Raw genomic sequence first — 26,368 nt, 5'->3', positions numbered from 1 at the left:
GCTCCCCGAACATCCACAGCAGAGGTGAAGGCAGCTTGCTGATTGTGGCACCCTGTCCATGATGATTTTGGTGGGCTGCCTCTGGAGGGCTGAGACTTGGTGAGCCTCGGCCTGCTGTCAGGGTCCTGCTGTATGGCAGTGGCACCCTCCTCAGCCTGTGAAGCTGGAGCTGCGGAGGTCACAGGAAGAGGCGTTTCGGGTGGGCCAATCACTCCCAGAGTCACCTTGTGGATGGCCCCGGAGTGTGCACCTGCTCACCCTCCTGAGCGGAAGGGGTAGCTGGAATGGGATCAAGCTTCCCAGCACCCCTCTCGCGTACACACTGTTGGAGGTCAACTATGGCATCAGCGATGGAGTTCAGCCTGTGCAGCAGTGACGACCTGGACCAAGGCCTCCATAGTGCCCGCTATCCTGCTGATGTTGATCTCGCAGTGTTGCAATGCCACCGCTATCAACTCAGCCTGAAGATGGAGGGACTCCGCCATCATGCCTTGCAATCCGAGGAGTGCAGCAGACATCCTTCCTGAAGTTCCCTAGCTTGCCTTTGCAGCTCCAGCAACTGTGACATGACTGAGTCCTGAGGCTTGTCATCTCACTCCGACTCAGTGATGTCCTGGCCTCCAGCAGTCCTCTGAGTGTCGGGGACCTGGGAAGTCCTTGCCTCTGCCTGCTGTGGATCAGAAAGCACGATGTGCTCATTAGGTTGTGATCCCGAGGCTACTCTAAAGCTAGGTCCCACCGAGATATATCTCTCTGCGCTGTGGGTGAGCGTGGTGGAGGGTGAGGTGAGCGCTGTGACGGGACTTCAGGGAAGGTGCCTCCAGGTTCCTCTCCAGAGGTTTCTTCGGGGCTTCATTGGAGGCACTGGGTCATGGACTTTGTCGGCTGTTTGGCAGATGTACCTGCGAAAGCAAGGGGAGATAATTAGTGCATGGTAGTGGCCTGTGAAAAAGGACACATCGCTCACGGCATGGTTGTCCGATGAATGTTGCACTGCTGGATCCTCACTTGATAGAGCAGCATTGACCTCACTGTCAGCACAGGACTGGCCCCAGTTATAGCCAGCCAGCTGGATAGCTCTGTTTTCGAACTCTGTCAGAGCCTTGATCTCCGGCATCCCACAACCTGTCTGTGACCTTTCCCTACTGTAGAGTGCAGGTTTATCCTGCATGGGTAGAGATGGGGAGAGTGTATCAGAATGCCTGCTGGGCCAGATGATAAGTATGCCTGGCCGGTGTGGGTGGTGAGTGTCCCATGGACAGGTTGAGGGCAGTGATGGTGTATGTGGAAGAGTGAATAATGATGTCCCTTGCATTGGCAGTGAGTGAGGGCCCTGTGGATGTGTGATGAGTTTGTGAGTGTGAGAGTTGTGAGTGATAAAAAGGGTGACTTACCCTGGTGGAAGGGAGGAGATCATTCATCCTTTAGCGGCAGTGGGTGGCTGTCCTCCTCTGCAGGGCGTTTGCGCTGACCACCACTGCCACCTCCTCCCAAGCTGGCTTGGTGACATTGTTACCCATCCTGCAGCCAGTGCGGGGGTTACCGCACATCTCAGTGGTCCTCCACGGCATCCAGTTGTTGCTCAAGGGATCGGTTGTTGAAGCGGGGGTTGCAATATTTTTTCCTTTGATGGCCATGTCTCCTGGGCAGCGGTGATGAGCTGGTGGCGATGAGCGCTTGGCTGGCAGCTGCCTTTTAAAGATGGCGGCTGGCGTGATGCAACAGCAGGGTAATGGCAGGCAGGTGAATGAGAGCCTGCCTGCCATGGAAAAGCTGTGTTTCGCTGGAGTGAACAAATAATGAGGCAAGCTTGGGACGACGTGACGTGAAAACCTGCCATTTTCGTCAGCGGATAGGACTCCATTTTATCTGCCCGCTACCGCACTTAGTGCAAATCTAGAAAAACTCCGCCCAACGTTGAAAGAAATTCAAGTAAATTGTTGTCTCACAGTTGGAAGGTGCGTCTGGGATCTTGGGTGGTGAGAAGGGAACAGGTAAAAGGGCATCTCCTGAAGTGGCATGGACAAGTACTGTAGGAAAGGGAGTGTTGGGGGTGTCTGAGTAGTGGACCAGGATATTGCAGAAGGAACAGTCCCTTTGGGATGCTGAAAGTTGGGGGGAAGCTATGTTTGGTGGTGGAATAAGGAGACTGGTGGGGTGGAAGGGAGAACAATAGGAACCCTATTATAGGAGGGGAGGTGTTAGAGCAAAAGTGCACAAAATAGGAGGGACAACAGTGAGGAATCTGGGAAATTGGAATAGAGTGCTCACAGAAAGCAGGGGTGGTGATGAGGCAGTATGGTCAGGGGAGCTGTGGGAATCAGTGTGTTTATGGTGAATATTGATTGATAGCCTGTTCCCTGAAATGGAGGAGTAGTAATGGAAAGAAAGGGAAGAATCAGAGATAGACCCACAAAGGCAAGAGAAGGGTGGAATTTAGAAGCAAAGTCAATGAAATTGGAATAATTTCCCTCTCTCCAATATTTATGCAGCCCTCTTGAGTAATAATCCTTATAAACTCTCACTATGAATACAAAGCGAAAAGAAAGGTAGACATTTTTATTTTCAATTTAGGTTCCAAAATCCTTCATACCAGGGCTATTTTTTCTAAAGTCTAGCTCCCTAAAAAATGGCTGCTGTGCACAGGAAAAATGGGGATTATAATTTTGTTCCTTTATAGCGCAACAGCTGAATTTCCTGTGTGGCTTTTTTGGTGGTTATACTTGACTGTAACTGATGTGGTTACATTAATGTAAATGGCATAAAATGAGCGCTAGAGGCATATATTATTAGATTTCTTGCTCTGCTCTAAAGGCAGCATTTTGGAGCAAACTTCTCCCAAACAACCTGTTGCTGTTGAGTTGTGTACAATTATTTAAAAAAAAACTTGCAGAATGCTGAAATTGTTTTTTCACTCATTGAATATCATCTGTGAATTGTGGTTCAGTGGCTTTATTTTGCGCCCCTCCATCCTCAACCTTTTGTTATTTGAGGCAGAAGTGGGGGAGCAGCAAACTGTGTCTGTTTTGCTTTTATCTGTTGACAGGTGTTGATATCCACTGGCCCACTCCAGGGACCATCGCTGCCTTAAATACAAAAGGGCAGGAATTCTGCTTCCATCTTTCTAGAAAATGTCTCTGTCCCATATTCAATGTAGAAGATCCTCCCAGTGTGATCTGCACTCCCACCTCATCCCTAATTCTTTAGTATACTTAGCCAGGTTTGATTTCCCCTGTTTAATTACTGTTTAAAAAATTGCCAGTATGTAGAAATATTGACATGAACAGCTATTGGTAACATGTAAGAAGTGGGGTTTTAAGCACCTTTGGCAGACAGTGAATTACATTCTTAGGCAGTCACTCGGGATTAAGGATGATTTGCTTCCACTCCAGTCCTGAGATGGCTGATGAGTCCAGTGTGCAATTCAAAGACTCTGTGACATGCGGGCCAGGTGGTGCTTGGAGGGTGGGGTAGGTGAGTTGTTTGGAGGTCTGTGTGCTCTCTCCAATGCCTCAACTTCACCTCTGCCCATTCCTGTCAAAGTCTCAAGTCACCAATGTAATATAGGAAACTGGCACAGCACACTCGCACAGACAACCATGTGATGATAACCAGAAAATCTGTTTTTTTTGTGTTGAATGAGGAATAAATATTGGCCAGGACACTGGGGATAACTCCCCTGCTCTTTTTTGAAACAGTGCCATTGTTTCTTTTATACAGACAGATGGGGCCTCAGTTTAACATCTCATCCGAAAGATGGCATGTCCCTTATTATATCACTGGAGTGTCAGCTTTGATTTTTGTACTCCAGTAAGATGCTTAAAGCAAACTGTTGGTCAAGAAGCTCCCCTTATTAATTCATTGCCTTATACTAAGTGGTGGGTAATTTTAACAAATAAATCTGGTTTCTTGTAATTTAACATTTTTTCATTTTCTCAGTTTTAAGAAATATCTCAAACTTTGAACAAATGTGTATTATATTTTGCTGTGCTTTCTTTAGTGAGAATTATGCTGCAAGAGATAATTAAAAATATCTTTTCACTTTTATTTCCAGCATTATCATGGATTTCCGGTTTTTGTCCTTGCTGCTGTTATGCTGTTTAGCATGCCTCCAAGCACAGAACACAACAGGTAGGTAATGCAAAATTAGTGCAGACATGTTACAGTAGCATACATTGTTCAGTTTCTGATCAACAAATTGGAAACCACTTCTTAAATTACTTCAGTCTGCAATAAAGTTGCAATCATAAAACATTTTAATTTAAAAAATAAATTGAATTGATTTGTATTAATTATCTTACAGTAGCATATGCATTTTCTATTTCATATTTCGTACAGAAATCTTGTACCACAGTCTGCACTGATCTTAATTTTTTTATTAAATAAGTTGTTCAAAACAATTCCACAGACATGAGCACTAGCAAAATGAGTGAATCAAATGTAGCTATATGAGTACTTCTGTATGTGGAGTTGCAGTTGTGAAAATTTTTTGATTGTGACTCCGGTATTCTGAATGTAGTCTAACAAAACTGAATTTTCTTTGTACAGATAATGATGAAGTATAGTATTGGTGTGTGATATGAAAGCCATTTTTCAATGTGGTACTTGTGTTCCCTTTTTTTGTTTTTCACTTACTTGCTTCAAGCATATAATTTTTTTAATGCATGCCCTTAGCCAGTTTCAGTTTTTGATCTACTTTTCACTTTTAGTTTCACCTTCTGCCACCATCATCTCTACTCCAAGCTTAACAAATTCAAGCATGCCAGGAGCAACTTCAACAGCCCAGACTACTCCCAACACAGGATCAGCTTCTATGACTGGAGATGATTCACAAATTTTTAATACAACAGATGCTGCCAGTGAGAATTCTACTTTAGCTACAACTGAAACAACGAAGGCCTTGCAAGAAGTGACTCCAAACATCACAAATTCCAATGCAACAGCTCATCCATTGGTAACAGCAAATGGAAAAACAAATGAGACGTCAGCTGAAACAACTGCTGTCCCTACATCAGGTAGGGCATGTTTCATCCTGCCATTTTGTTCAATTTTATTTTTGCTTGGAAAATGCTGTGAATGTGTTATGTTTTGAATGAACTAAATTGTGGTGAAGTGGTATTGAATTGTTTCAGAAACATAAAAATGTTTATTTTTAAAACAAAAAGCTGCTTTTAAATAAATAAAAAAAATATTACCATCAACTTCACTTGTTCAGCCAGTAAAATGCATGGGTTTCATTTATCACACACTAACCTATTTCTTGCATGTTATTTGTTACTTGTAGTTATAGTTGGAAGAATTTATTTTGAGGCTGGGAAAGAAGAGCTTCTTACTATATGCCACCAATTGCTGCAAATTCTTGGCTTCTCTTCTCTCTCCTTCTCTGTCCCTTTCATTCTTCCTGGCTTACACCTGAGCTCTATAGCTGAGGCTAGCAAGTAGCCTGCTTCAGACTTCTGCTTGTGCAGCTCTGATAGTCATTTGCTAACTAAAGGAGCAACCAAGAGGTTTCTCCCTCCAATAACTTCCCTGTTGTTCCCTGGTTTGGCATGTAGAACTCCAGAAGGCTAGAATTACTGCCCCTGCTTCAAACCCTAAGCCATAACGTTCTGATTGTGAAAGAGACCGGAGAATTTTATTTTATTGTAAATTATGATGGGCATGTAATGAGGGCCAGTAGTATAATGGTTATGTAACTGGGCTGGTAAACCTAGGTTACTGATGCAAAGACAGCAGGTCAAATTTCACTACAGCAGCTGGGGAACTTAAATTCAGGTAATAAATGAATAACAAGCTAGGATCAGTAATGACTATCAGAGCTGAGCAAGCAGAAGTCTGAAGCAGGCTACTTGCTACACCCTCAGCTATAGAGCTCAGGTGTAAGCCAGGAAGAATCAGTATTTTACACTATTTCGTAAATACCAGATTATTGTGCAAGCCCATCTGGTTCATTAATGTTCTTTTGGGGAAGGAAATCTGCCGTCTTTACTTGGTCTAGCCTATTCGTAATTCCAGATCCACAGCAGGGGATATAGATGGGTTGAATGGCCAAAAAAATTGGTAGATGGATTTCCTGCATAACAGCGCTTCCTTTCTTAATAGCACTGTAGATGTACCTGCAACAGATGGATTGTAGCAGTTCAAGAAGGCAGCTGGCATAGCCTTCTCAAGGGCATTGAGGGATGGTCAACAAATGTTGGTCCTGTTAGCAACATCCACACCCCTTGAAAGAATTAAAAAAGGGGAGAAAATGAGGTTGCCTACATGGTGGAAAGCATAGGAGAGCAGAGTAATATGTAAATGGAGAGAGATTGCAGAATGCTGTGGTACAGAGGGATCTGAGTGTCCTCTTACATGAATCACAATGAGTTAGCATGCAAGTACAGCAAGTAATTAGAAAGATAAATAAAATGCTGACCTTTGGATGGAAGTCTTGCTGCAAATTTACAGGTTGGTGAGACTGCACCTGGAGTACTGTGTACGGTTCTGGTCTTCTTACTTAAAGGAAAGATATAATTGCATTGGAAACAGATCAGAGAATGTTCACTGGGCTAATTTTTGCGGTAAAGGTGTTGTCTTGTAGGAAAAGTTGAACAGGTTAGGCCCATATTCATTGGAGTTCCTGCGGGGGCTTGACAGCATAGATGCTGAGAGGATGTTTTTCCTTGTGGGGAAAATCTAGAACTGGGGGGCACAGTTTTAAAATAAGTGGTCTCCTGTTTAGGACAGAGATGAGGAGAAATTTCTTCTCTCAGTGGCTCGTAAAACTTTGGAATTCTCTACCCCAGAGAGCTGTGATGGCTGGGTCATTGAATATATTCAAGATTGAGATGGACAGATTCTTGAACTATACCCCGAGGTTGTGGAGAACAGGTAGGAAGGTTGGAGGAGATTATGAGCATTCTAGAGAAATGTGCTCCAGTCTCACTTATGGCATAATCTGGGAACTGGCTATGGATTTTTTGTTTATTAGACACTTATTGAACATTTTGCTAACTTAAACTTTTCCGAGGTTATATGTTGAGAAACATTTTTGTGGACTTTTGTCAGGACTTGGAAAATAGACCTGGTTGCTTGGGGTGATGCTTATAGCGACAATGGATAGAGCGGGATTAGAAAAAATGCATGACCAAGAAGCAGCGAATGCAGTAAGACCTAAGCACTAAGATTGAGAATCGTGAGAGGGAGTGGTGAGAAGGCAAGACTGCTTGGTGGTAATGGCACTTGACAGAAGGACAGAGCACTATATACCTTTAAAATTATAGAGGCTTTCCCAGCTCAGTCTCTGCGATACCCCTGTTCCTATAATACTAAAAAGCCTTAAAACCAGTCTCAGTCAAGGCCAGAAATATGATTGCAGAGTAGTGAGAGGGAAATTTTGGCCAACGTATGTGGAAACAATGGCAGGTCAAGGTTGGGAGATGGAGAATCAGCCACCTTAGTGAAATAGGAGAAAGAATATGTTGGCTCGTGGCTCAGGATCAAGACAGCATTGAAGGCAGAAAAGATAAATCGTTTAGTGACAAGCTTGGTTTTGTCGGCCTGAAACAGAGTTGCTGTGAGGAATGCAGCCACAATACCACCTATTTTAAAGGTGGATCTGGGGCCATTCAGTGGGATGAGAGATTAATACATGATTAAGTTCATTAAACTTTACAGGTGGGCCATCCTAAATCCTCTTTGCTGGAAGTACACGTGACACAAACAATGTGTGCTATATATAAGATTTTTAATAAATTAAGTATGAAAGACATCTAAACAGCTCATATCACAGCATTGTTACTTTTTATTAAATACCTTTCCTGTAAATGAAATAATTTTGTTGGCTATGGCTGGTAACGTGTGCCAGGCGAACTAAATCCACAAGGGAAACTTGGCCAGGCTATCACAATGGTTTTGCAATTTTGTCATGAAGCTATTAGTACATATAATGTTATTGGAAATTATTTTAAATTGGACTTGTAGTAGGGTCTGTGTCTGTGGGTGTGTCTCTGTGTGTCTTCATTGGATTAAAGCCAGCTAGTCTGGGTGCTTTGATGTGTAGTAGTTTTGAGATGTTAAACAGTAAGTTAAAGGAGACGTTTGCATTTTGTTGAATAACCCTTTCAAAGACTGGGGGTGAAATCTTGCACCTAGCTAGGAGACACCAAGCAATATGTTTATATTACTAATAAAAATGGTACTAGGAAGGGATTTTATTGATCAAAGTGGTGGAGTTCAAAGGGCCCGGTGATACAATGAGAATTTACATTCAAAGGGTATATATATAAGGCTGGGTATATACAGAAGAGTTTTGTGTGAAAAAGTCAGAGGCATGTAATACCTAGGCCCGTAAGCCCTACCACTGGTTGTGAAGGAACCGAATCGAAAAGAACCTCATTTTGAATTTGTAAGATGAAATGTGCTTTGCCTGGTGTCTGTTTAAAGTGTATGGGTTATTGTTGCCTTGGGGAAGATTATCTGGGAGGGGTTAATTTGGGGATTTTTAAAAAGTTATTATGGTAGTAATTTGTAGGTTTGTATGTGTTTATTAAAATTAATAAATGTTTAATTTAATTTATATAAAAAAAAAACCTCTGGAGGGTTGGTGGTTTCATCTCAGAATTCAGAGTTGCATCTCAAACATACCATTTGAAAATATAGGTTATGACAGCTGTTTAAAGTTTCCCTCTGAGATTTTAAATAACTCAGCCTTTACCAACTGCTGTGTCATAACAATTTGTATTTATTATGAGAAGATTTGGGCACTGAATTCAGAAGTAATGAGTCTACTGACACCTTTGGAGATTTTAAAACCTGAACTTAAATATTTATTAACAAAAAAAAATCAAGCACATAAGATTACAGTTACTTAATGCTATAACAAATCCCAAAATTTCTAATTAACCTAACTCCCAAATACACACCACCTTTAAGGCAATAGCCCAAAATAGATTTTTTATTTAAATAGCAAGCCAGCACGTTTACCACAGCACCCACTCGACGGTGGAATTCCGAAGGCTTTTTTTTCCAACTGTAGCTACTGGACACAGACATTTGCAAAAATGGCTGGAGGCTTCTCCAAGGCTGCTTTACACACTCCTCTTAGCTCTTTTATGGCCCCACAACAACACCTTCCTTCATATATGTTTCTCTGTCTTTGATCTGTAAATTCCATTGTTCTATATGTATTTTGAAATGTACTTTTTCTGTAATAAAATCTTTCATGTTGCCAATATGGTCTGTACCTTTTGGGAAAAATAAACATCATAACATTGCCCTACTTATCTTTTTAGTTGTAAACACCTTACCATCCCTTTGAAACCCAAACAACTCCTTTACTTATCTAAAAATGCAAATTTCCTTCACACCCTAGATGCTAAGACCTCATCCATGTTTACTCATATTAGTGTTTCAAATGCCTTTTGCCCCCAACCTCCTTTGATAATTTCAAGCTTGCAGCCTACCTGACTCTTAATTTAATTAAATTACACAGACAGAACCATTTACACACTCACTGTGATAACCTGATGTTTAATATACCTTTCAGAAAAATGGTATGATAGAAGATCACATGACCTTATTATCCAATGACAGAGTAGTCGTGGGCTACTTTAGTAGTCTGTAGTCAGTAGCTAGTAGTCTAGAGTAAGAATCTATGTGGAGACAGGACTTCAGCTGTAAGTACACAGGTGTAGCTGCTCAGTTCCTTTGTAAATTAATAGAATGTGTTCTGCATAAGAACCATCTACCTATCTGCTATCTCAATGGTACCAACTTGTTCATCTTGAAACAAGCATTGCAACCTGGATCCAATAGTCCAACTAAGCCAGTGACCAAGGATCCAACAAACTGGCGATGAGGTGAAAAAAAGCAAGGAAGGGCTAGAAAAAAAGCAATTTAAGCGCAAAAAGAAATCAAGTGAACCAAAATTGGGCCGTACATCTTAGAATAATTGTAAGTAGAATTTCCATCCTAATCATCAAAGTAGCCCCTTAGAAGCATAGCACAGTTTGGAAGAGTTGATCCTTTGACATTGAGAGAGAGGAGAAGAGGCACACGATCCTATCCACGTGTGGGAGTAAGACTTATGGATTGGCCCAAAGTTTAATGGCAGCCAGTACCCCACGTGCGAAATTATTTGATGATTTAGTGAACCTTGTGAAGAATCATTGCGCGCCCAAGCCCTCTGTAATGATGCAGTAGTTCAAATTTAATTTAAGAACGAGACCCCAGGGGAGACAGTCACTTGTAATGTGGCAAGTCTGAAACAGTTAACAGAATATCGCAAGTTTGGTACATTTGTAAATGAAATGCTTGGAGATCGTTTGGTGTGCGGTATAAATGAAGATTTGATTTTGAAGAAATTATTGTCTGAAACAAATTTGGATTTTCAGAAGGTGCATGAAATAGCACTGGCTATGGAAGGCGCAGTGAGGGACTCGAAAGCCATACGGGGAGTGCAAAATGGCACCGTCCTCCATGTTGGGCGGGGAGCCCCAACCAAAAAGAGCCCAAAAATGTACAGTTCTGATGAGAAGCGGGAAGCAGTCACAGCTTGCTGACAAATAAAAAGAAATGACTTAGCGGTGAAAACATGGAATAATGGTAATAGAGTTGGAAGCAAACAACCTTGTAATGAATCGAAGTTTTAAAATATTGAATGTTTTTATTGTCATCAAAATGGACATCTTATTGCAAGGATACAATGAGCAGACTTTCAATCAAAAGAAAAAACCCCATGAGATTCATAACACAGAAAAGCCTGAAGTAACAGATTCTGATATTTATTTGTTGTATAATTTAAAGGTAGGAAGAACAGAACCAATCTATGTAACTGAGAGGGTGAATAATAGGCCTATCAGAATGGAGGTGGATACAAGAGTTTCCTCAACAGTGATACCTTTAACCACCTGAATTATGGGGAAAGTAAATTAAACTTGGAAGAAACGGATACCAAATTGAAAACTTACACTGGAGAAGACATCAAAGTCAAAGGCATAAGCAGGTTATAGTACAGAAGTCAATCAGTGAAAATACCCTTGATGGAGGTAGCAGGTGAGGGGCCAAGTCTCCTTGGATGAAAGAAATTAAATTGGATTGGACTGAGATCTTCCAACCGAGAGCCATTGGGTTACCTGAGCTACTTCAAAAATACGCCTCAGTTTTCCAAGATGAACTCTGGACAATCCAAGGGCTACAAGCAAAAACTCATGTTGATCCAGACTCTACTCCGGGTTTATGAAGGCAAGGCCAGTACCTTATGAAATGCGGGAAAAGGTAGACGCCGAATTGGATGGATTAAAGAAACTGGGAGTGATACGACCTCTGCAGATCTCGGAATGGGCAGCACCAGTAGTCCCCGTACTTGAGCCTGACCAAAGTGTTTGAATTTTTGGAGACTACAAATTGTCAATAAAGCGGCTAAGTTGCACAGACACCCTGTACCAAAAATTGAAGACTGGTATGCTAAGTTGGCAGGTGGAACCGCCTACACGAAGCTTGAGATGAGCCATGCTTATCAACAATTGGAGTTAGAGGAGGCCTCCAAGAAGTTTGTCACAATTAATAGACACAAAGGGTTGTACCAATATACCTATTTGCCTTTTGGTGTATCCTCTGCATGTGTCATATTCCAGAGGACAATGGAAAATTTACTGCAGGGATTGCCTCATGTTGTAGTTTATTTGGATGCTGTTCCAGTGACAGGACTCATTGAAAAGGAGCATATGACAAACTTGGAAGAAGTTTTGAAGTGTTTTTCACACGTGGGAGTGCGTTTACAAAAAAAGTGCACATTCCAAGCGAAAGAGGTAGTCTATTTAGGTTACAGGATAGGTGCACAGGGCCTCCGCCCGGTTGAAGGAAAAGTGAGATCCCTTGCAGAGGCACCAGCACCAAGGAACACCTCCGAGCTAAAATCATTCTCGGGGATGATCAATTACTATGGACGCTTGTTGCCTAATTTGTCGACAGAACTGGCACCCTGTATTACCTACTCAAGAAAAAACAACATTGGTCTTGGCAAACACCACAGAAAGAAGCTTTCACAAAAGTGAAACAGCTCTTGCATTCATCCACCCTATTAGTACATTTTGACCAAAGAAAAGAGTTAGTTCTGACATGTGATGCATCTCTTCATGGAGTGGGAGCAGTGCTATCCCATCGAATGGATGATGGCTCCGAACGACCTATTTGGATATGTATCAAGAGCGCTCAACACAGCAGGAAAGGGATACTTACAGATAGAAAAAGAACACTTGTCAATCATCTTTGGCATCAAGAAATTTCATAGTATGTACACAGTCGTCATTTTATAATTGTTTCGGACCATAAATCTTCGCTAGGATTGTTCAGCGAGGACAAAGCTATACAACCCATAGCCTCAGCAAGAATACAGAGAAGGGCGTTGATTCTGGCAGCATGTGAGTAGACTTTCATCCAGAGGCCTGGAAATCAGATTGCAAACGCTGATGCACTTATCGTTTTCTTTCACAGGCAAACGACTGAGGATGTTCCAGTTCCTCAAGAACTCATTTTATTATTGAACTTCTTAGTTTCATCACTGGTATATGCTAGACAGATTAGAGATTGGACAAGTCGAGACCCAGTCTTGTCCAAAGTACAAGAACAATTTCTTCATGGTTAGTCACAAGAACAGGAACCTGATGAAATTAAACTGTATTTTCACAGAAGATATGAGATAATATCTTATTGTGGGGGGCTAGAGTGATTATTCCTCCAAAAGGACAAAAGTCTTTGTTAACTGAATTACAGAGTGCACATCCAGGTATTTCCCAAATTAAGACCATAGCACATGGCCTGGAATGGATGGAGAAATAGAAAGCTTAGTGAAAAGTTGGATGCAGTGTCAGCAAGTGCAAATGTTACCTCCAGCAGCTCCGTTACACCCATGGGAGTGACTAGGTAGGTCATGGGTGCGATTGCATATTGACTATATGGGACTTTTTATATTGATGCTCACTCAAAATGGATGGACATATAAGGTCAAATTACCAACCTCTCCTGCTACAATCAGCAAGCTACGACAAAGTTTCGCCATCAACTGACTACCAGAAGTGGTTGTATCAAACAATGGCACGGCTTTTACTAGTGCGGAGTTTCAACAGTTTATCAGTCTCAACAGTATTACTAAGGTAAAAACTTCACCATACCACCCTTCTTCGAACGGACTGGCCGAGCAAGAGTTCAATCATTCAAAAATGGTATGAAGAACTTAACTGGAGATTCCATTGCGACCAATTTCACATATTTTCTTTTCCATTATAGAACCACCCCTCACATGACAGCAGGTCACTTCTGCGGAATTGTTGGTGAATCACCTTCTCAGAACAAGATTGAGATTAGTAATGCCAAACTTAGGGGGGAAAGGTGGAAAAGAGTTAGGGAAGTCAGAAAATTGTACATGATTGGCATCGTCATGACAGGAATTTGACTGTAGGAGAGACGGTATATGTGAAAAATTTTCGTGAAGGACTCAAGTGGTTATCAGGTGACATAAGTGAAGTCTACTGGACCTCTTTCTTACCATGTGAAAATAGAAGACCAAATCATATGGAGACATATAGATCATATAAGTAGGAGAGAAACAAAGTATCAGGAAATGGTTCCTCCAGTGTTCACGGCTGCGGCAATATTTCCTGTTGAAAAACTCAACTGAGTACAGATGTGTTTGAAGGATCGGCTGTACCTGCAAGAGTTGAGGAAACAGATTTGTAGGTGCCCATCGACGAATCTGATTTTTGGACAACATCAGAAAAGCAGGTTCCTGACGAAACATCTGAAGCTGTAGAGCTGACACGTTCTACACACAAGGAAACCTCCAGAAAGACTGAACTTATCAAATTATTTACACAGATAACTAATTTATATGTTGAGAAAAATTGTAATTTTAACTGTTAAAACATACTTGAGTAAAGGGGGAGGAATGTGGAATCCTTTAAGAAGAATGTTGTAGTAGAAGATCACATGACCTTATTATCCAATGACAATAGCATGGGCTACCTTAGTCTGTAGTCAGTAGTTTGTAGTCTAGAGTAAGAGTCTGTAATGTAGAGACAGGGTTTTAGTTTTAAGTACACAGGTGTAGCTACTGAGTTCCTTTGTAAATAAATAAAATGTGTTCTACATGAGAACCGTCTACTGATCTGTTATCTCCACGGCACCGACTTGGTCATCCCAAAACAAGCGTGTAACCCAGATCCAGCAGTCCAACTAAACTAGTGACGAAGGATCCGACATTCATTGCCACAGAAGGCTGTGGAGGCCAGGTCACTGAGTGTATTTAAGACTGAGATAGATAGGTTCTTGATTGGTAAGGGGATCAAAGGTTACGGGGAGAAGGAGGGAGAATGGGGTTGAGAAACTTATCAGCCATGATTGAATGGTGGAGTAGACTCGATGGGCCGAATGGCCTAACTGCTGCTCCTATGTCTTATGGTCTTATGGACACACATCCATAAACCTACTTCACAATAAACCACAATATTATGAAATTTATTATAGGTTTGTGACACAACCGCCAATCCCAGAGTATCCTTTGTATTTGGTGATCTTAGGCATCTCACCTCTAAGTCAGAAGGTTGTGGATTCAAGCCCACCTCCAGAGACTTGAGCACATAGTTCTGGCTGGTACTGAGCGCAGTACTGCGATAATGCTACGGTTTCAGGTGCGGCTTTTTTCAGGTGAGACTTTAAACCAAAGCTATTGTCTGCCTTCTCGGGTGAATTTAAAGAGTGCACTGCATTATTCCAAGAAAAGTATTGAAGTTTTCCTGGCGTGCTGGGAATATCACCCTCACCCAATATCTAAAAACTGGCTATGTATTTCTTGGTGGGATTTTGCTGTACGTTACTTGGCTGCCATGTTTTCTATATTATGGTTGTGATTACTGTGAGATACTTTGGTGTATCCTGAGATTGTGAAAAGCACTGTTTAAAGGCAATTCCTTTCCTCCCCTTTCCTCCTTCCTTTTCCTCCTCCCTATTAATTGTTTTATTGTGTTTAATTGTAGGCAAGAGGCAGGTGTTAAATGGACGTTCACTTGTGCCCCTTTAAATAGACACAGATTGAGCCTGTTGGGGTTTAGGAGGTTTACACTTGAATTGTGTAAATAAATTCTTATGGAAGTGTGTAAAGATTGGCTCCAGTTGTATATTTCATTACAAAAACAAAAATACCTGGTAAAACTCAGCAGGTCTGGCAGCATCTGCAGAGAGGAACACAGTTAATGTTTCAAGTTCGAATGACCCTTCAACAGAACTAAATAAAAATAGAAGAGAGGTGAAATATAAGCTGGTTTAAGGGGGTGGTGGGACAAGTAGAGCTGGATAGAGGGCCAGTGATAGATGGAAATAACCAAAAGATGTCACAGATAAAAGGACAAAGAGGTGTTGAAGCTGGCTTTCTGAAATAGAAAACCTCCCCCTTCCTCCCAATTGGCAAATTAGTGGATCAATTACACAGCTCTATGCGGTAAACATCTCATGGCTATATTGTACTACATGTTGCCGTGGGATAGGCAGCATATTCAAAACAATCCTGGCACAAGACCTTCTCTATGATAAAGTAATTCATAATGGTTCTGAATCAGATTTGAAGTTCACTGGGTGAGTTGGCTGATTTTAAGCATGATTAAACAGATCTTTAGTCATTTTCAAAACTGAATGGATTTGGGACAATTTAGTTGAATATGTTACAGGATGAAGATAAAACTATTTAAGTATCTGTATTTTGAAGTTTGGAATTTGACCATGTCAGATTGTGGGACATGGGATTTTGGGGGAGGGGGAAAGAAGGGAAGTTTCATATATCAATTTCAACTAGATAAATTATTATAGTTTGTGGTACACCTGATCTTTCAGTTATCATAGTGCTACAATCTTAAAAGTTTTTTTGTAATTTGAAGGATTACACAGAAATGATATCTGATCTGAGTAAAAATTATCCCTTGAAATTACTTATGACCACAGCCAGTGTTAATTGCTGCGTAAACCAAACCCCAGAGAGAAACTTGGCTTATGGGCCACAACCATTTTTTTTGTACTCTGATAAAGAGAAGGCTATGTACTGATCTCAGCAGTAAGAAGTCAGTAACACTTCTGGGTTTTTAAAAATGAAAAGTAAAAATTTTATTAACAAAAAATAAAAGGGAACTTAAGCACACAAGATTAGAGTTATACAATTATACATTCCCCAAAACACTCTACTTGTTCAAACCCACGAATAAACACCTTCCATGCAACACTCCCTTTTTGATGTTAACTATAAAAGAAATCCAGTAATATTTCACAAGGCAAACTGCTGTAGCTTCAATAAAAGTGCACCATATGACCTTTACCCTCTTCGACTTTGCGGAATTCACTTCAGGATAAAACTGCATGCTGCAGCCCAAGACTTTTCTGGCTTGACTAGATTGATGATTCAAACTTCATGCTCCTCCTGTTCAGAGCTCCAGCTATCTCAACAGCTCCAGCCATCTCCAGCTCAACAGCTATGCAGCCATCTCTAGCTCTCTCTATCTTAATAGCTATCCACAGTAACTCTAATATAGCTTTTTTTCCTTTCATCTCAATTCCATTGTTCTCACACCCTTTGAGACCCAAACCCTTCCAAATATAAGATCTTTCATGTTTTCATCTTGTCTTTGCTTTTGGTTCAATAAAATATCATATCCCCACTACTTATTTGCCTATGAACTCCGGCAAGATGCAAACATTTTCCTTGACACGTCTAACTTGTCCGATTCTGCCACTGTTTTCCACATGCTCAGTATGAGGCGCAAGTTACCTATGATGGATTGGGAAACATTACTTAAAGGGATGACGATGGATATAGGCAATGGCAAACATTCAAAGAGCGCATAGGTGACGTGCAACAATTGTTTATTCCTGTCTGGTGCAAAAGTAAAACAGGAAAGGTAGCCAAACCATGGATTAGAAGGGAAATTAGAGATAGTATTAGATGCAAGGAAGAGGCATACAAATTGGCCAGGAAAAACGACAGGCCTGAGGATTGGGAGTAGTTTAGAATTCAGCAAAGGAGGACCAAGGGATTGATTAAGAAGGGGAAAATAAGAGTATGAGAGTAAGCTTGCAGGGAATATAAAAACTGTAGGTATGTGAACAGAAAAAGATTGGTGAAGACAAATGTAGGTCCATTACAATCAGAAACAGGAGAATTTATAATGGGGAGCAAAGAAATGTCTGACCAACTAAATACATACTTTGGTTCTGCCTTCACAAAGGAGGACACAAATAACATACCAGAAATGTTGGGGAACACAGGGTTTAGTGAGAGGGAGGAACTGAAAGAAATCAGTATTAGTAGGGAAATGGTGTTGGGGAAATTGATGGGATTGAAGGCCGATAAATCCCCAGGGCCTGACAATCTACATCCCAGAGTACTTAAGGAAGTGGCCCTAGAAATAGTGGATGCATTGATGGTCAGCTTCTGAGATTCCATAGACTCTGGAAAGTTCCTACAGACTGGAGGGTGGCTAATGTAACCCCATTATTAAAAAAGGGAAGTAGAGAGAAAACAGGGAATTATAGCCTGACGTCGGTAGTGGGGAAAATTCTAGAGTTCATTATAAAAGATTTAACAGCTGAGCACATGGAAAACACTGGCAGAATTGGACAGAGTCAGCATGGATTTATGAAAGGGAAATCATGCTTGATGAATCTATTGGAATTTTTTGAGGATGTAACTAGTAGAGTTGATGAGGGGGAGCCAGTGAATGTGGTTTATTTGGACTTTCAGAAGGCTTTCGACAAAGTCCCACATAAGAAATTAGTGTGTAAAATTAAAGTGCATGGGATTGGGGGTAGTGTATTGAGATGGATAGAAAACTGGTTGGCAGACAGGAAACAGAGAGTAGGAAAAAACGGGTCTTTTTCCGAATGGCAGGCTAGTGGGGTAGTGAGGTACCGCAGGGATTGGTGCTGGGACCCCAGTCATTCACAATATATATTTATGATTTAGATGAGGGAACTAAATGTAATATCTGCAAATTTGCAGATGACACAAAGCTGGGTGGGAGGGTGAGCTGTGAGGAGGATGCAGAGATGTTTCAGTGTGAATTGGACAAGCTGAGCGAGTGGGCAAATGCATGGCAGATTTGGTATAATGTGGATAAATGTGAGGTTGTCCATTTTGGTAGCAAAAACAGGAAGGCAGATTATTATCTGAATGGCTATAAATTGAGAGACAGGAATGTGCAAGGAGACCTGGGTGTTCTCGTACACCAGTCGCTGAAGATAAGCATGCAGGTGCAGCAGGCGGTAAAGAAGGCAAATGGTATGTTGGCCTTCATAACCGGAGGATTCGAGCACAAGAGCAGGGATGTCTTGCTGCAATTATACAGGGCCTTGGTGAGACCACATCTGGAACATTGTGTGCAGTTTTGGTCTCCTTATCTGAGGAAGGATGTACTTGCTATAGAGGAGTGCAGTGAAGGTTTTCCCGACTGATTCCTGACATGGCGGGACTGACATATGAGGAGAGATTGAATCGGTTAGGATTATATTCGCTGGAGTTCAGAAGAATGAGGGGGGATCTCCTAGAAACCTATAAAATTCTAACAGGACTAGACAGGGTGGATGCTGGAAGGATGTTCCTGATGGTGGGGGAGTCCAGAACCAGGGGTCACAGTCTGAGGATACAGAGTAGACTATTTAGGACTGAGATGAGGAGAAATTTCTTCACCCAGCGAGTGGTGAGCCTGTGGAATTCGTCACCAAAGATAGTAGTTGAGGCCAAAACATTGTATGTTTTCAAGAAGGAGCTAGATGTAGCTCTTGGGGCAAAAGGAATCAAAGGATATGGGGAGAATGTGGGAGCAGGTTATTGAGTTGGATGATCAGCCATGATCATAATGAATGGCAGAGCAGGCTCGAAGGGCTGAATGGCATACTCCTGCTTCTAGTTTCTATGATTCCTTTCAATATTCAAACAACCCTCCAATTTATCTAAAAATACAAATGTTACATCTAACCTATTTATATGTACCTCAAAGTTCACACCTTTAACCTTTTCATGTTTTCAAACCCCAGACAGCCTGACTCCTATCAAACTCTTGTCTAGCTTAATTAGATCACACATACAGACAGCCAGCCTTCTTTACACATCCACTCTCAAACATTGAAATCAGTACATTGTTTTAAAAACCCTTGTCCTCATATCAAATAAATACAGATTCTTTGAATATTTCACTTTGGTCTAAAGAAAATATGTCACTGAACATGTTGCATTTTCTATATGCTTCTTTCAATGCCATAATTTGTGTGGGCACTGTTTGTGTTCTATTTTCACAAATTGATCAATAATACACTTGACAGCACGTGGACTGCTCAATTACATAAATTCTTGTACTAAATCTGTTTCCTATGGCGCTAGGTCACCATTAAAGTTCATCAACATTTTAATTGACATTATTTTTACAAAGTTCAAATTTTAAATGTCACATCACCATTTTGGTACTCTCTGGTATAGGCATGAAAACTTGTAGAACTGTTGAACTAATGTAATCCTGTTCTGTAGACCCCATTACAATCATGTCTACTGCATAGACTCTGTCATTATGAAACCCATTCATTATATAGTTTATCAAACAGAAGCAAAATAAATTGATAACTGTCAAATTGGCAACTTAACCTCAAAATTTACTTAATGACCTCTTCCTGTATCATAAATATTCTATGAAATCAAAATGACAGTTTGTTAAAATACTAATTGGCATTTTCTAAAAATATTAATAAAGTTAATACATTCATTCTATTTTGTTCCTTACAGATGGAGCAACTGCTGGTTCAGGTAAGAGTTCAATTCACATGAAACATAATTTTCACCCCATCCATTTCACATGAATCACTGTAGATTTTTCTGTTATACACTTACGCAACCTCCATGTTTGTTAGAATTTGTTCTTTGCATCTAATTCACGTCATTATCAAGCTGCAAGCCTCAACTCTGATAGGAAGTATAACTACTGGCACTCTACGTTGATCATTCTTTGTATCAGTGTTTGACTTGGAACTTGTTTAGTTTTCTTCAATGCATGTTCTGCTATTTTAAAGTTCATGTCTAGGAATACTTAAAGTAAAGACCATGCTAACTCCTGTAGTGTACCAGGCACATTTTATTTTATTTTCCATTGTCACAGGAAGCATCCGTCAGAAGTATATTGCACTGCTTCATTGTGCTGCATTGAAGATGTATGGTTCTACTAATGTATAGCTGGATTTAAGCTGCCAGTTTCTGTAAAGCAAAGGAGGGTGGTGGGTATTTAAATTTTTTTTTTAATTCATTCATGGGATAGGATATTTGAGTGGCTTGCTAGGCCATTTCAGAGGGCACTTAAGAGTCAACCACATTGCTGTGGATCTGGAGTCACATGTAGACCAGACCAGTGAGGACAGGTTTTTATGACAATCGACAATCATGGTCATCATTAGACTTTTAATTCCAGATTTTTTTTATTTAATTCAAATTCAATGTGCCCACGGTGTGATTTGAACCCTGTAACCCAGAGCATTACCCTGGGTCTCTGGATTACCAGTCCAGTGACAATACCACTGCGCCATCACCTCCCAGTGTATGAAAAGTTCCTTTTGATACATAAAGATTCCCAACTATTCTGAAATTCCACAGCTTGCAAAAGACAGGCATATCCAAATGAGTGTATTCCTCAATTTGGCCTTCTAAGTTGATCTTTGACAGGACTACATAGTGACTGGAATAATTTGGTGGTGTGGCCAAGAGCCTATAGCATACAAAGGCCACAATTTGCAGCTGCAACAATAAAATAGTGATATAAAAAAACCATGCCGGCCATCAAACACCTATTTATACTAAACCCATTTTCCAGCACTTGCCCATGGCTCTGTATGCTATGGCGTCTCAAATGCTCATCTAAATACTACTAAAATGTTGTAAGAGTTTCTGCCTCAACCACCTCCTCAGGCAATGTTTTCCAGATTCCAACCACCCTCTAGGTGAAAGAAATCCCTCCTCAAATCCCGTCTAAACCTCCTGCCCCTTACCTTAAATCTATGCCCCCTGGTTATTGACACCTCTGCTAAGGGGAAAAGTTTCTTCCTATCTACCCTATCTATGCCCCTCATAATTTTGTATACCTCTATCAGATCCCCCCTCAGCCGTCTATGCTCTAAGGAAAACAACCCTAGCCTATCGAGTCTGTCCTCATAGCTGAAACATTCCAACCCAGGCAACATCCTAGTGAATCTCCTCTGCAGTACAATCACATTCTTCCTATAATGTGGCAACCAGAACTGCACACTGTACCCCAACTGTGGCCTAATCAGTGTTTTATGCAGCTCCAACATAACCTCCCTGCTCTTATATTCTTGCCTCGGCTAATACAGGCAATTATCCTGTATGCCGCCTTAACCACCTTATCTACCTGTGCTGCTGCCTTTAGGGATCTTTGGACATTTACACCAAGGTCCCTCTGATCCTGTGTACTTCCTAGGGGCCTACCATTCATTGTATATTTCCTTGCCATGTTAGTCCTCCCAAAATGCATCACCTCTCATTCTCAGGATTAAATTCCACTTGCCATTGCTCTGCCCATCTTACCAGCCCATCTATATCATCCTGTAATCTAAGGCTTTCCTCCTCACTATTTATGACAACACAAATTTTCGTGTCATCTGCGAACTTACTGATCATGCCTCCTATATTCACGTCTAAATCATTAATGTACACTACAAACAGCAAGGGCCCCAACACCGATCCCTGTGGTACACCACTCGTCACAGGCTTCCAATTGTAAAAACAACCTTCGACCATCACCTGCTGTCTCCTGCCACTAAACCAATTTTGGATCCAATTTGCTAAATTGCACCGGATCACATGGGCTCTTATCTTCTTGACCATTCTCCCACGTGGGACCTTGTCAAAAGCCTTACTGAAGACCATGTAGACTACATCAGCTGCACTACCCTTATCTACACAACTAGTCACCTCCTCAAAATTCAATCAGATTTGTTAGACATGACCTTCCCCTGACAAAGCCATGCTAATCTATCCTGCCTGTCCAAGTGGAGTTTAATCCTGTCCCTCTGAAATTTTCCCAATAGTTTCCCTACCACTGATGTTAAACTCACTGGCCTGTAATTACCTGGTTTATTCCTCCTACGCTTCTTGAATAATGGTACCACATTTGCTGTCCTGCAGTCCTCTGGCACCTCGCCTGTGTCCAGAGAGGATTTGAAAATTCGTGTCAGAGCCCCTGAAATCTCCTCCCTTTGCTTCATGTAGCAGCCTGGGATACATCCCATTCGGGCCTGGGGATTTATCCACTTTTAAGCCCGCTAAAACTGCTAGTACCTCTTCCCTTTCAATGCTAATTTGTTCAAGTATATCACAGTCCCCACCCTGATTTCTACATCTACGTCGCCCTTCTCCATAGTGAACACAGATGAAAAGTAATCATTTAAAACCTCATCCACATCCTCTGGCTCCATGTACAGATTGCCACTTTGGTCCCTAATGGGCCTTGCTCTCTCCCTGGTTATCTTGCCCTTAATATATTTATAAAATGCCTTTGGATTTTCCTTTATCTTGCCCGCCAGTGTTTCTATGAGCATAAATTTCCTTCAGCCTAATAGTGGGAAGATCAAAGCCCTTGTCATTGATCCGCTTTACATAATTTGTTCTCTAGTCTTGATGTCACTTTTTTTTTTGCATATTTATTTTATGGGATATCGGCATCGCTGGGTAGGCCAGCATTTATTGCCCATCCCTAATTGCCTTTGAGAAGGTGGTGGTGATCTACCTTCTTGAATCATTGCAGTCCATGTGGGTAGCTACACCCACAGTGCTGTTAGGGAGGGAGTTCCAGGATTTTGACTCAGCGACAGTGAAGGAACAGCGATATATTTCCGAGTCAGGATAGTGAATTACTTGGAGGAGAACTTCCAAGTGCTGGTGTTCCCATGTGTCTGCTGCCCTTGTCCTTTTAGATGGTAGTGGTCGTGGGTTTGGAAGGTGCTGTCTAAAGAGCATTGGTGAGTTCCTGCATCTTGTAGATGGTACAGATGGTTGCCACTATGTGTCGATGGTGGAGGGAGTAAATTTTTGTGGATGGGGTGCCAATCACAAGCAGGTTGCATTGTCCTAGATGCCATCAAGTTTCTTGAATGTTGTGGGAGCTGCATTCATCCAGGCAAGTGGGGAGTATTCCATCACACTCCTGACTTGTGCCTTGTAGATGGTAGACAGGCTTTGGGGAGTCAGGAGGTGAGTTAGTTGCCACAGGATTCCTAGCTTCTGACCTACTCTTGTAGCCATGGTATTTATGTGGCTAGTCCAGTTCAGTTTCTAGTTAATGGTAACCCCCAGGATGTCGATAGTGGGGCATTCAGCAATGGTAAAACCATTGACAGTCTAGGGGCGATGGTTAGATTCTCTCTTGTTGGATATGGTCACTGCCTGGCAATCTCATCCATGTTTTCAAGTCCTTCAGTGGTCTTATTTTCATGATCTGAACTTCTCCAATTCTAGCCGCTTTGAGCATTCCTGATTTTTATTCGCTCCACAATTGGAAACTACGCCTTTGGCTGCCTAAGCCTTAAATCAGTGTGAGCATCCCTAAATGCTTCCACTCAATTTTCAGATCTTTCTCCTTCGCCAATCCCACCTTTCCCTTCCCCTGAGCAGCTGATGAGTCTTATCTTCTGTGTTTAATGTTTATTACCACTGGTAAGACGTATTAAATATTCTTAGGGTTTGTTAGTAAGGTTTATTAATAGCAATAAGATTTATTAGTATTGGTAAATCTTTATTAAAGAGATGCGAGCAATAGGGATGTAAGAAGCTGGTGAATCTACTGTTTTATTTTTAAGTGGTAAGGTTTAGTGTATTACTAAGATTTAAAGTAGCATGTTAAGTATGGTGAGGAGAGGCATAAATTTAAAAAATCATGAAGAAAGTAAGTAATTAACTAACTGGAGAGCAATGGGACGGAGCAAGAGCTGAGCGGGGCATAAAAAGTGGCTTGCGGGAATGGAGCACAGGCAGAGTTCTAAACGTGACATCAGGAATAAGAAGTGCAGGGGAAGAAGCTGATTGGTGAGTAATTCTACTTTCTATTTTATGGTCTCCAGTTTATAATAAATAGGCTGTAAAGTTAAGGTATGGCAGGGCAGCTTGGCTGCATGGAATGCTCATCCTGTGAAGTGGGAAGTCATGGATGCTTCCCATGGCATAGGTGAACACGTATAGGAAACAGCTATAAAAATTTGAGCTCTACGCTTTGGAACTGTAGTGACAGCTGGTCTCACTGTGGCACATTTGTGAGGCTGAGAACCATATAGATAGCATGTTTAGGGGGGGTGGCCACACTGCAGGTTAACAGAGTGCAGGCAGAGAGGGAATGGGTGTCCACGAGATAGCCTGGGAAGACCAGGCAGGTGGTTCAGCAATTCCCTGAGTCCATCTCTCTCACTAACCTGTTTTCTGATACTTGTGAGGGCATTGGTTCCTCGGCGCCAGACAATTCTGTGGCATCACGAATGCCTCAGCTGCACAGGAAGGGAGGAAGAAGAGTGGAAAAGCAATGGTAGTACGGGATTCGTTAGTTAGGGGAACAGACAGGTGTCTCTGTAGCCGTAGACATAACTCCAGGATGGTATGTTCCCTCCCTGGTGCCACAGTCAAGGATGTCACTGAGCCGCTGGAGGATATTCTTATGGGGGAAAAGAGTGAACAGCCAGAGGTCGTGGCCCACAGTGGTACCAGCAACATAGGCAGAAAGAGGGATGAGGTCCCTAAAGCCAATTTTAGAGAGCAAGGAAAGAGTTAAAAAAGCACCACCTCAAAAGCAGTAATCTCAGGATTAATCCCTGTCCCATGTGCTAGTGAGTACAGAAGTAGAAGGAGGGAACAAATGAACATGGTTGAAGAGATGGTGTAGGAGGGAGTGTTTTAGATTTCTGAGGCATTGGGACTAGTTCTGGGGCAGATGGGACCTGTACAAGGAGGACGGGTTACATCTTAACAGGAATGGGACAAGTATTCTCACAAGCAGGTTTGCTAATGCTGTTGGTGAGGGTTTAAACTAATTTGGCAGGGAGATGGGTACCTGAAAGGGAATTCATATAGGAGAGAAGCAAAGCTGATAATGGGAAGAAGAAAAGCAGCAAGTGAATTGGAAGACAGTGGAAACAAGGCCAGCATCAAATGGTGTCAAAATATGGAAAATAGTTATGGCAAAATTAAAGGCATTCTATCTGAATGCAGGCATTATTCGCAACAAGGTAGATGAATTGTTGGCACAAATATAAGTAAACGGGTACGATTTAATTGCCATTTCGGAAATGTGATGCGGAGTGACCAAGGCTGGAAACTGAATATTCAAGTCTATTTGACACTTAGGAATGCTTGGCAAAAAGAAAAAGGAGGTGGGGTAGCACTATTAATAAAGGATGAGATCAGTATGTTACTGAGAGGATCTTAGATCAGAAGACCGAGGGAGAATGAATTTGGGTGGAGCTAAGAAACAACAAAGGGCAGCAAACATTGTTGGGAGTTGTTTATAGACCACCAAACATTGATGGCAATGTTGGATGTAGTATAAATCAGGAAATTAGAGGTGCATATAACAAGGATAATACAATAATCATGGGGGCTTCAATCTACATATAGAGTGGGTAAACCTAAGTAGCACTAATGCTGTGGAGGACAAATTCTTAACAATTAAGAATATACACACACCCACACACACACACACACCCCCACCCACCCACCCACACCCAAATTGGCTTCTGAATCCCAGCTTCCTGTGGGGGGAAAAACACAGAAGGTTCATTTATTATTCTACACCAGAGGGCAATACATCCAGGACTTAGCACACCATACGGTCAGGTTTTTTTATATAACACTTCTTTTTAACTAAAGTGACCTTTTATAAAAAAGCATGTATGCAAGATGCTTTTCTAGAACAGTATGTTGATGAACCAACTATTTTAGATCTGGAATGGTGCAATGAGAAAGCCCTAATTAATAATCTCATTGTAAAGGAGCCTTTCGGGAAGAGTGACCATAATTTAATAGTATTTTACATTAAGTTTGAAGTGATGTAGTTCAATCCAAAACTAGAGTCCTAAACCTAAATAAAGGAAACGATGAAGGTATTGAGGGGCAAGGTGGAAGCGTTGATTGGGAAACTGTAATAAGAGTAGATCAGCAATGTCTAGCATTTAAACAATTAATACATGGTTTACAACAAACATACATTCCTTTAAGGCACAAAAACCAAGGTGAAAAGTAATTCAAACGTGGCTAACAGCAAGTTACAAGGATTCATCAGACAAATGGAAGAGGTTTGTAAAGTTGCCAAAGGGA

General features: G+C 41.5%; 1 protein-coding gene across 3 annotated transcripts in view; it reads left to right on the top strand.

The window, feature by feature from the left end:
* Positions 1 to 26,368, top strand: part of ptpra (protein tyrosine phosphatase receptor type A) — a 316,897-nt gene that overhangs the window by 108,917 nt on the left and 181,612 nt on the right. For 2 of the 3 annotated variants that reach the window (XM_041187775.1, XM_041187757.1), the window contains exons 3-5: positions 4,055 to 4,131; positions 4,710 to 5,015; positions 19,793 to 19,813. In XM_041187775.1, the coding sequence (XP_041043709.1) occupies positions 4,062 to 4,131; positions 4,710 to 5,015; positions 19,793 to 19,813 (397 nt within the window). In that variant the 5' untranslated portion in view covers positions 4,055 to 4,061. The remainder of the gene's footprint in view (positions 1 to 4,054; positions 4,132 to 4,709; positions 5,016 to 19,792; positions 19,814 to 26,368) is intronic. The other variant, XM_041187767.1, reaches the window with a different exon arrangement.

Source organism: Carcharodon carcharias, chromosome 1, assembly GCF_017639515.1.
Source record: "Carcharodon carcharias isolate sCarCar2 chromosome 1, sCarCar2.pri, whole genome shotgun sequence".
In the NCBI taxonomy this organism is placed as follows: domain Eukaryota; kingdom Metazoa; phylum Chordata; class Chondrichthyes; order Lamniformes; family Lamnidae; genus Carcharodon; species Carcharodon carcharias.
This window is presented reverse-complemented; position numbering and strand designations above follow the sequence as displayed.